General features: G+C 36.4%; 1 protein-coding gene and 1 long non-coding RNA gene across 2 annotated transcripts in view; both read right to left on the bottom strand.

Annotated features, from left to right (window-relative positions):
- Positions 1-12,254, bottom strand: part of LOC128520591 (immunoglobulin superfamily member 1-like) — a 283,702-nt gene that overhangs the window by 128,550 nt on the left and 142,898 nt on the right. Inside the window, 3 exon segments of the mRNA XM_053494902.1 lie at positions 7,011-7,283; positions 9,143-9,410; positions 11,755-11,759. Of these exon segments, the coding sequence (XP_053350877.1) occupies positions 7,011-7,283; positions 9,143-9,410; positions 11,755-11,759 (546 nt within the window).
- Positions 80-587, bottom strand: LOC128530136 (uncharacterized). The gene is made up of 3 exons (XR_008361112.1): positions 469-587; positions 261-368; positions 80-117 (listed from the first exon to the last, which is right to left on the bottom strand). It is a non-coding gene; the product is annotated as an uncharacterized LOC128530136 (long non-coding RNA).

Raw genomic sequence — 12,254 nt, forward strand, 5'->3', positions numbered from 1 at the left:
CATTAGAGAGATGATTAGTGCCCCAAAACAAACCTGGTGTGTTTATAGTTAATACAGACTGACCTGCAGCCAGACTGGTGTCATGATTTATAGTAGAAGGAGTCTGACATTCTGCACCTTCTAAACAGAGTAAAACAGTGATAGTTATATAATAAAAGTTAAAACATTGCCAAATAAACAAAGTATTATATGAAATAACAAATGACATCTGTCTATGAGGGAATTATTGTTCTCTGGTCAGAAAGAGCTGATCATCAGACCTTTTTTCCTCTTGTAGCGAAGCAGCAGTATCAGTAAGATCATTAAGATGACAAACATTAAGAACAAACTCAGTCCTATAATTACACCAGTGGATCGTGAAGCTGAAACTAGGGGGAAAAGGGAACACATTGAATCTCATTAAATCACTGAAAACTGAAAGATTATTGTTACAAATCTAATTCAAGTAAGAAGACGTGGTTTCCTCACCTGGTTTCCTCACTCCGACTGAAACCCAGCTTTTCAGTGACTCTCCTCTCTCTGGGTGTGTACAGTGGTAGAAACCTTCATCTGACATTGAGACTCTACTGATGGTCATCTCTCCTGTAGTCTGCTTCTGGAGAACTGAATCATCTTTATAGAAATCAGCACCAGAGTCTGAGATCTTTGTGTTGCGATATAAACAGTGTAAAGTCAGAGGATTTCCCTCAGTTACAGGATGGACAGGACTCTCCAGGATCACATCACCATCTGTAGGAAAGAGAAAGACAAGACTGAAGACACAAAGTGTCTCAAATAAAAAACACAATTCTTACATACAGGATTTTATTGATCTGTTCTATATGACATTATTGTATTAACAACCAGCAATATTTTTCAACAAAAATTTTGGAAGATGGGACAATGAAGTCCAAAATAATGATATTTGATCTATATATAATGCTAAGCTAAATAAATTGTCTGGATTAATATGAGACACGTGTGCAGAGGTTTAATGTTTGTTGCCTGTTTGTTGTTTCCTAATAATAATCTCCATGTACCTATTGTATATGTTGGCCAGAGCTACATACAGTATTACTGCTTGTATTAATTTACACAGTTTACTGGCTTGTTTTAGTTCACAATCAAAGTCCACACAAACTTACTGTTTTCCATTTATGGAGCTAGATAAAGTAACATTGCTGTTTACTAATGTAAGCAGGGATTATTTATTTATTGTTTGTTTGTTTATGTTTGTTTCATGCTGTTGAGCACATCGGGTGATAAGTTCCATAGTTTCTGTATCATTGGTAGTTTTTACATGGCCCGATTGTGAAGAGACAACAAAGCTATTACTATTTAAACAAATTAAATTACAGTCAAATTTGGAAATGTGAAATAAGAAACAGTTGAGTATAAAGTAAAATAGGAAACATTCATTCAATTGTTGTGATGAGAGACAAAAGGAAAATAAGTTGTCATCAGCCAGGCAAATAGTCATTTACAACAATAGTAAAGTAAAGCAGTCAGTACTTAGAAACAAAACGTTATATATATTTTATCGAAAGTCAATGATATAGAAACCGAGGAAATAAATATGAAGAAAATACTGAAACACTAAACACTAATAAAGGACACACACACACACACTGCTGAAGTTAAAAGCTACCTTGTAATCGTTCTCTATCTTAGGACAGTGGGGACAAGGCACTGTAAAACGCTAATAACGAAGAGCAGGATTTACATCAGCTTTCATTTTTATTTGGTAACACTGCCTTTGAGGTATGTCTGTAACTTTACCACTGCATATTAATACTGAAGACATTGAAATGATGACAGAAAAAATATGGAATTATGCAGTCAACTATTTTTTTTTTAATTGCCCAGAATACGTTGCATATTTTTGATTCATTAAATAACTGATGCCAGTTGTTGTTGTTGTCTTAATGGGCTATTGACTCTGTACTTATCCTCTCCTCTGCAGAATAAAACTAATTATTCAAAGCACATTCAGAAGACAAGAAATGTCACACTCTTGACAAGGCACACCTGTGAACTGAAAACCATATTCTGGGTTGTTTAACACTTTTTTCTGCTTATTACATAATTCCATACATGTGCTCTCAGTTTGGATGTCTTCAGTATTAATGTACAATGTTCAAACAGTGAATGAAATGGACTTAGTGCAGAATAAGCACAAGAGTAACAACTACGTTTATTTCTCTTCATAATAATCTGCTACACTAATGCACTTTTCCCACTAGTACTTAGATACCATCATGTAGAAAGCTTTCTTAGTACACTGGAGTAATAATCAGACTTCTTTACAACGTTTCCACCATTCAACCAACCCATTGTATAATTCACAGACTCTAACTTCCCTTCACCAACATTCACTAATATTCTTTTTTGCCATTTAAAGAATACAAATAATAAATGTAGTTTATATTTTAAAGCTATTTTCTGAGATTATGGAAGAACAGTTTTAATTATGCACTGAGGGCTACAGGAGCTGAAAAGACTAATGTAATTGCTCATTTAATTATTTTGTATTAAACGGCTTAATTGTACACCCTAAAAAATGCTGGGTTAAAAACAACCCAATCTGGGTTGTTTTTAACCCAGCTGCTGGGTAACTATTGGACTAACTAAATGCTGGGTTAATTTAACCCAGCAAAATGAGTTATTTTTTTAACCCAGCAAAATGGGTTAAATATTCAACCCAAATGCTGGGTCATATTTAACTATAATGCTGGGTTAATTCTACCACATAAATTGGTTAAATGTTCTACCCAGATGTTGGTTCATTTTAACTGGAATGTTGAGTTAATTCTACCTCACAAATAGGTTATTATTATTTTCATGTTTTACAGTAAATCTGTAAAAAAAAAAAAAAAAAAAACCACCCACGTCTATTAAACAGTTAAATTACTTTGATATACTGGTTTATTAACAAAAAACCTTAAAAGTTTTGCAAACCATACATATATGTAATAAACAACATCCTATTAAATGTTCATAGAAAAAAACGTTTATTTTTCAAAAGCACAAGGACAGATAATCAACAGCGACATCATTACCATACTATTACTCATAAGGGCAGAATGGAGTAATAACACAAATAGGCTGAGGCAGCTTCTACAGAGCAGGATCTCTCTGTGACATTAGATATCTTTTCTGCAGAACAAAACTATCCAGCCCTGGTTCCGTTTTAACATACAAACACTGTCTATGACTTTTCAAGTAGGCCTTGCTATTTCATAGCAACATTACAAAAAGTCCTATACAGGTGCACACTACTTTAAATAGTTAATGTCAAAAATATAAAAAGCCTTGAAGCACACATCAACCGCCCCAAGTAGTGTGCATTGCTCCAGAGCCTGTCCCACCGGAATGACGAATGCCTGAGAGCAGCGCTGGTCATCATCTCCCAACGTCAGGATGTACAGTAGGGGTACGGCCTTGACACTTCAGCCTGCTGGAGGTATTCCACCATGTTGATGCCAACCTTAGAAAGAAATGAAAGAAAGTTAAAAATTTGTTGAATAACAAAGATTAAACTGAATAAGACTATCAATTTAATGTGTAATAGGATTTATACTAAATAAAAAAATGACAAAGCTAGGGTATAGGTAACCTGAAACAAAAACATGGAGACAGCTACTACCAAAAATAAAATAAGCAAAATAAGCATGGCTTTTGGGATAAAGCTCATATATATATATATATATATATATATATATATATATATATATATATGAGCTTTATCAGACTAGTTGGTCTTGTAGTCTGCGTTGATTTCAAGCTAATTACCGAGGAAATGCATTGTCATATCTGGGGTCATACTGGCACATTACAATCACCCAAATATTAATACTTCCATCTAGTAGTTATCTGTACAGCTGACTGATAGTTAATTTAGTCTGAGTCACAAGCAACTTTGGTTAAAGAGGGCTACCTGGTTAGCTTACATGCAGCAGTCATATTTGCATACTACTTGCCAAAGGGGGAAAGGTGTAAAATATTGTTATAATTCGGGAGAAACGCGGGTGACTTTTGACCGCGGAGTAAATTACTAGTTAGTGAAAAACAGGAGGTTAGCAGGTGTGTATATTTGTGAGAGGGTCAGTGTTTTGTAACACCCCAGCATTTTATTGTCTCAAACAGTGAGATTAATAAAGTTCTAATGTTAATGTGGTTGCTAACGCTAGCAACCTAACTAAATGCTAGCGTCATGCTAATACTACAGTTACAGTTTCGTCACCCTGCAAACATTCTACAGAGAAAGCTAAAAAGCTCAGACATCTTATCCGTTTCCTTCATACACAGGTGGGGTTCTTTGGCTAACTATAGCAGCTATTGTCAGCTAAATTATCTTACCTCAGACCAGCCTGAAAGTTTAAGTGTAACCTTAACACGGTAACAGTAATAAATCTCACATATAGTAATAATTTTCAGTCATATGTGACTTAGGTGAGTGAACATGTGTATACAGACCTTGCATTTAACGTCATTTTCCCTTAAATGAACCGTCATCAGCGGTGTGGGAGCTCAAGAGAGACACGAAGCTCTGATTGACAGCCGCTGAATCCACCGGTGACCTTTGGGGGAGGGGCCACCAAACTTCAACCCAGCAGCTGGGTTACACAAAAACTACCCAACTCTCTGTAAATAACCCAGAAAAATGACCCAACAGAGGCAACCCAGCGCTTGGGTAGAAAAAACAACCCAGCGTTTTTTAGAGTGTATTAAACTACTACTGATGAGAAGTGATAATGATAAAAGACTCACTGTGCACTGTGATGTTGAGAGAATGACTGCGTCCTCCAGATTCAGACTGACACCAGTAAACTCCAGTGTGTGATGTAGAGAGGGAGCTGATGTTACATGTAGATCCTGAAACTGATGAACAATCTAACTGTGTGAGTATCCTCTCACTGTGTGTGTATCGTCTCACTGTCCATCCAGTAGAGTCTCTCTGGTCCTCACAGCTCAGTGAGAGAGAGTCAGCAGTAAAGTGTTGAGTTCTGCTGGGACTGATGATCAGAGACACTGGAGGAGATTTATCTGGTAATAATTATATTAAAATTATTATATTTAGATCCGTGTTAATATACTGAACAAAAATATAAACGCAACACTTTTGTTTTTGCTTCCATTTTTTATGAGATGAACTCAAAGATCTGAAACATTTTCTACATACACAAAATAACCATATCTTTCAAATATGGTTCACAAATCTGTCAAAATCTGTGATAGTGAGCACTTCTCCTTTGCCGAGATAATCCATCCCACCTCACAGGTGTGCCATATCAAGATGCTGATTAGACAGCATGATTATTGCACAGGTGTGCCTTAGACTGGCCACCTGTAAAAGGCCACTTTGAAAGGTTCAGTTGAATCACACAGCACAATGCCACAGATGTCGCAAGTTTTGAGGGAGCGTGCAATTGGCATGCTGACAGCAGGAATGTCCACCAGAGCTGTTGCTCGTGAATTGAATGTTCATTTCTCTACCATAAGCCGTCTCCAAAGGTGTTTTAGAGGATTTGGCAGTACATCCAACCAGCCTCACAACCGCAACCGACGTGTAACCACACCAGCCCAGGTCCTCCACATTCAGCATGTTCACCTCCATGATCGTCTGAGACCAGTCACTCGGACAGCTGCTGAAACAATCAGAGTGCATAACTAAAGAATTTCTGCACAAACTGTCAGAAACAGTCTCAGGGAAGCTTATCTGCATGCTCGTCGTCCTCATTGGGGTCTCGACTTGACTCCAGTTCTTCATCGCAACGGATTTTGACAGATTTGTGAACAATATTTGAGAGATATGGTTATTTTGTTTATGTAGAAAACGTTTCAGATCTTTGAGTTCATCTCATTAAAAATAGGAGCAAAAACAAAAGTGTTGCGTTTATATTTTTGTTTAGTATATTATATTACTATTTATTTAAATTTAAAAGTAAAATAAAATGTTAATGAAACTAAGAACAATAATAGATTAAACTGTATATAGAGCATAAAAGATACAAACAATAACAATAATTAAGTGATTTCAATTAGCACCAAGGCTAAATAACAAAAAACTTACTTTTCATTGCACGGTCTACATGCACGCACAATCTTACATTCCTATAGACATGTTTACATGGAGGCTAATATTTTATAAATACTGCTAGTAAAAGCTGATCGGAATAAAAGGCATCATGTACAGTACTGTGCAAAAGTCTAAGGCACCCTGTGTTTTTAGTACAAACTGTAATAGTTTTTTTTATTATTATTTTATGACCTTAATTTTATATATATATATATATATATATATATATATATATATATATATATATATATTTATTATCTTTATTATTATTAAGTCAGTATAAAAAAACCTCAGTATTCCACCACAAAATTAAAAGTTACAGAAAAATATTTGTATGATAGAAAATTAAGCAGGATACTATATAAGTACTAGATACTATATACGTGACTGCTATTAGACAAAAAACTAAATAAGCTTCTGGGTTTTGCCTGAAAAAACAAGCAGGAGCAACAGTTCTGCGGGATGATCAGTAAAACTTAGTCACTCATTTCCTTATTAAACTACACAAATTGTACCTGAGAATAAAGCGTCCTCAAATCATTCACACCAAATACTGACTATTTATCTATTGAACTATCTGTTTAATAGATAAATATTAGCCATGTAAACACTTGATATGTTTGTTTCTCTATTGGTGGAATAAATAAATATATTTTCCTGCATGTTTGGCCCAGGTGGGTGGGGATAGGGGGTATTGGGGGTAACATTTGGTGACTTAAGTTTCCAAGAAAGACCTTGGTTGAAGAATTGGATCACGTTTACATGTAGGTTTTAACCAATTATAGATGATACTGCATTCTAGTAATTAATTATATTGTAGAAGGTGGGAGACCGACCCCAATGTTAAACAATATTTTTTTTCTACTCAGTGCTTCAGTCTCTCTAACTGTCTAAATACAACTTACAGTGTGTTACTACCAAACTGTTTTGTCCAGTGCAGTCACGTACTCACCAGTAACATTTACCCAGAGTGCATCACTGTCGTTTGTGTAGTAGACTGGGTTTCCTCTTCCAGCTCTGCACCTGTACTGACCTCCATCAGAGACTCTAACTGATCTGATAAAGTAATGAAATGTTTTAGTCTCAGTCTCGTTACTCTGTGTGGGTGTGATCCAGTAAAACCTCCATCCAGCAGACTGCACATTCAGTGTACAGGTCAGAGTCACTGAGTTTCCTGTCAGTGCAGCTCCTTTAAGGTTTGATGTGAGATCAGGTTTAGGTTTTTCTGTTAGAGATTAAATACAGTATCAGAATGTGAAGTAGTCTTTACTACACAAATCACCTCTACAGTAAAACACTATTACTCTCTCAGTGACGACACTAAACACCTCAGGACTAATCTCACATTGTTTATGAATTTTAAGTTATTTAAATAATGAAAATCTATAGAGATATTAAATGTAAAGCATCAATAATATCAATGTAAAAGTCAGACAATAACTGCTATGTGATGATGTAACTTTCTAATCTCTCTATATCAATTTATCTTAATGTGTGTATGAAGCAAAAATTATTTTATGAATTATAGAACACAAAATGCAAATCTTTACTAAAAGACATATTGGGAAACTTAAAAAATAATATTTTTTTTAAACTTGTTTTGTCTAAAAGTGAATAAATCAGTGTAGTGTCGCCACCTTACAGACAAACACATAAATAAATGTACATGATGAGCACACGTAACAGAGCGTCACACACACAAGAGAAACTATACACACACACACACACACACACACACACACACACACACACACACACACACACACACACACAGATGTGTCTTGATCTTCTGGGCCACCGTACGTCTCCTATACAATCTGTATTTAACACAATGTCATCATAATGAAATTCCTGATTAAACTGAGGTGTAAAGCTCTCTGTGTTTACTGATAGTTTTCCTTTACACATGATGATTATAAACATTGTGTTAAATCTACACATCTGTGTTTTTATATAAAATAAAACTCTATTCAGGGCTCAAGATCTCGTCTTCTTATACTGAGAAATCATGGTGGAGATCATCATCATATTATTATTATTATTATTATTTTTAATAATAATAATAATAATAATAATAATAACAACAATAATAATAATAATAACAGTGCACAGTCTGATCATGTGCTGCAGAAAATGTAAATGCACAGGTAAACTTCTCATCACTACCTGACCTCAACACTTACACATTTACCTGATTTGTGTGTTTTCACTTATTTAGACCTAAATTCAACCTTTCTTAAACATACTAGTAAAGAATAGTAATTTAGTTAAAACACAAAAAAAATAAAATGAGAATGATTCCAGTTTAAAATTATGTTTTAAATCAAATTCAGTAGGTCACTCTTTAAAACACTGATGTTGAAAGTCTGACATGTTGAACAGATGAACGCTGCTCATGACTTAAATGACATCATGAAAGAAAAATTGGTTTAAGTCTCAGAGAAAACTGTGGCAGAGAAAACTGGAATCAATCCAAGTCAGACACCAAAGTCCCTGTAGTCCACATGTAGCTGTGACATCATCAGGTCTAAATCTCCTGATCTACTGAACACAGGGCAGGAAACATCTAACGCTTTTCACCTGTGACTCTTTATTAACTTTATTTATTGGTGTGTGTTTGTGTTGACAGGAGAGAAAAAAGTGAGAGGGCACAGAGCAGAGAAAATGTGTGAGAGTCAGAGTTACTGTTGATTGTAAATGTTACAGTGATGTAAGTTATTCTGTACACAGTTTATATGCAGTATAATGTGTTTTCTCCATCATGAAATTTCTTTTAAAAATTATAAACATGACAGTAAAATCCTCCTGACTGATAGATGATGAGAAATTGGTTCTTGTTGATATCAGTTATTTCCTAACAATTCTAATAAAAACTAAGGAGAAAAGTCTCACACTGATGAGAACCGAAAATATCTTGTACTGATTCTTTACAAATTAAATGACTAGTAAAAAAACAAACAGGACAAACATTGTAATTAGACTTTGTTTCTTCTACCATAAAATCTGAAACTAAATATAAAACTAGTGAAAAAGTTTACATTAACAAGTAATAACACACACACACACACACACACACACACTGACCTGATACAGAGAGTGTAACAGGATCACTGATCTGTGAGAGCTGAGAGTCTCTTCTCCTCGTCCCTCTGCAGGTGTATTTAACACTGGAGTAATAATAAGCTGTGTCTGTAAACTCCTGTGCTGTGCTGTATGGGTAGAATGGGTAACAGTCTCTATACCACTCATATGTCCACTCAGTGTCTCCTCCTGTCTTCATGTCACACCTGAAAGTCACTGTCTCTCCTCTGTACACCTGTGTATCAGGCTTTATAATCACCACAGGTTTAATCTCTGTAGGAGGGAATAAACTAAAATAAATACACAACTTCATCTATTACTTAATCAAGTATTAACATTTTAAAAATTAAATTCCACGTTTGTTCCCACTGAGAGTGTAGATACAGTAAATCTGTTCACATGTAAATGATTAAACTCTGTCACACTACAATCACTACTGATGAAGTAAATGTAGATCACAATTTTAAATACAGACTCGACACTAAATAATCATCTTACTGTACTGACAATTCACATCTTCTACACTATCTTTGTCTAAACTACAGTGTGTTTGCTCTCGTACACTAATTTAATCAGTAAATCAGTCTTTCTCTTATTATTAACCCGACCGTGTTGCTATTAAACTGATTATTGTAACAGATTGATGTGCAGTTGTTGATCATTGTACAATGAATCCCATTTAATTTCACTGAAAAAGACACAACAAAAGCATCGTTTAACAGCAAACACGTCATTATAAAACTAAAACTTTTTTTTTTTAAATAAAGAAACTTTATATATTTTTTTGTAATGTTGATATTGTTCCTCTTTTTCAGTACAGTACAGTGGCTTCTAAATAATTGAACTGAGTATTTTTCATAATTTATTAATTCCAACTCAGAAACATATTTTTCCTAAAGACTTTGCAGTGTCTCTGTGTGCAGCTGGAGGACGAGAGTGTCTCAGCAGTGTCTCTGTCTCTAGAGAGAATACAGTGTAGAGACACACCTGTGACACAACTTACTGAGTCACTGCCATAGTGGATGTGTTTAGTGCTACGTCATCAGATGAACGAGGGGTGTGTGTGTGTGTGTGTGTGTGTGTGTGTGTGTCGTACGCTTACTGTTACAGCACTACATAATGAAGTCACAGTGTAAACAGTGTTTAAAGAGGTCATCCAGCCCCATTTTTTAAATGTTAATATGATTCTTTAGGGTCCTAATGAAAAGTTTGTAATATACTTTAATTAATTCATTTTTTAGGAGCAGCTTCCTAGCAAAACCTGCTTTTTAACCTGCCTGTTTTTAAAGCAGTCTGGTGAAAAATGATTAGTGCAAACATGAACGCTTTTAGGTAGATCGCCGGGGACGTTAGCTTCAAAAACAAAATTCAGCCACTGCGTCCTCAGCGGCTCAGATGTCGGTAGTGCATGACGACGGCTGTGTTCGCTATTACACCCAACAACTGTATAACCACACTCGCTTAGGCGCCATTTTGCTCCAGCGGCGAAAAACAATGGCCGACAGCTTCTTTTCACTCGGGGCGGGTCTTTGCTAAAACACCAGTGTCAATCAACTAGTGTAGGAGCGGCCTCTTGTGGTGTGGCGTCACAGTGACAGGCATTTGCGATTAGCCTGATTTCAGAAGGGGCATGTTATTGTAATAAATGAAAAGAAAACCACTGGGCGGCTCTTTATCATCGTAGAGTGGTTGTGTACGCACTCTCCTAACACACAGTTCAGTCCAAACAGCTTAAAAAAGTGCATGTAGGCCTGTATGACCCCTTTAAGACTAAGCACTACAAGAAGAGCTAAGCCAAGGAGAAGCTATTTGACCTGTATGGTGCTAAAAGTAAAACCACACAACACACCCACATGGACGGGTTATTGTTGCCAGTGAACCATGCAGATCTCAGATCAGTGTTTCCTAAACTCCATCATCATGTGGACTTAGCAGTGAGAGGAGAAAACACACTGGATCTTATTTACACAAACATTCCCGGCCTGTACCAGATAAAGCCCCGTCCTCATCTCCACTACTCACACCACATCTCTGTTATGTTAATTCCAGCACACACACCTCTAGTCAGGTTCTCCAAACTTCCCAGCAGGAGCGTCTCTGTACATCAGGACTGTTTAGATCACACTGACTGTCACATGTTCAGGGAGACTGTAACTAACAGTGATTCACTAACTTGGAGGAGAACATGACATCAGTGACATCACGGTCTCCAAGACCATCACCACATGAACACACCTCACACACACACACCTCACACCCACCTCACACACTCTTTACCCTTCTGCCATATATGAGGGGCGTTCAAGTTAAACCCGGTGAAAACATGAGGTTATTTTTTGAGAATGAACACATAAAAACCCGCAGTAGGTGGGATCAACAACGGTAGAGCAGGTGAGCAACCAATCAATTTCCAAGTGTCACACGGAAGTGGGCGGGACCTGAAACATTAAGAGAAAAAACACCCCCACCCCACCACTAGCAGAGACACAAACAAAGCAGAGAATACAAATATATATCCAATATCGTAACACCACCTCCTTTAATAGCAAACTTCCTGTTCACAACTATAATCATCATGGCACTGAAATAATGAGTCAGCCATGACATTTTCAGACCCTTTCTTATACCTAATGTTCATGTTAAAACCTTGCACGATTAAACACCATCGCATGAGACATTGCTCGCAAAATAACATCAGAGAAAATTTTCAAAAGCTTCTGTAATAGCCTGCCATGCCGAGAAAGCGTCCAAGCTCTCTTTTTGTTTCGTGTAACAGTTGCCTTAAATTTGACACCTAGTGGGCGAACTGTACCTTGTCCTACCTTTTTATCACAAGGTACACAATGGTGGCATGACCAAATTCACATTTTGCTAAGTTTAATGTTAAAGAAGCTTTCTGAAGGCGAGAAAATACACAGTACGAACATGTGCATGCAAAGTATCAGAAAATACTACCACATCACCAAGAACCTGCGTCATCAGACGCTGAAATGTGTCAGGTGCATTTCTATTGGCTAATGCCATCACGGTATACTGATGGAAACTGTCCCGGATAATGAAGGCAGAGATTCCAGATGCACGTGGTGTGAGAGGAACTTGCCAGTAACCTTTTAAC

The sequence above is a fragment of the Clarias gariepinus genome, chromosome 1 (assembly GCF_024256425.1).
Source record: "Clarias gariepinus isolate MV-2021 ecotype Netherlands chromosome 1, CGAR_prim_01v2, whole genome shotgun sequence".
Taxonomy (NCBI): Eukaryota; Metazoa; Chordata; class Actinopteri; order Siluriformes; family Clariidae; genus Clarias; species Clarias gariepinus.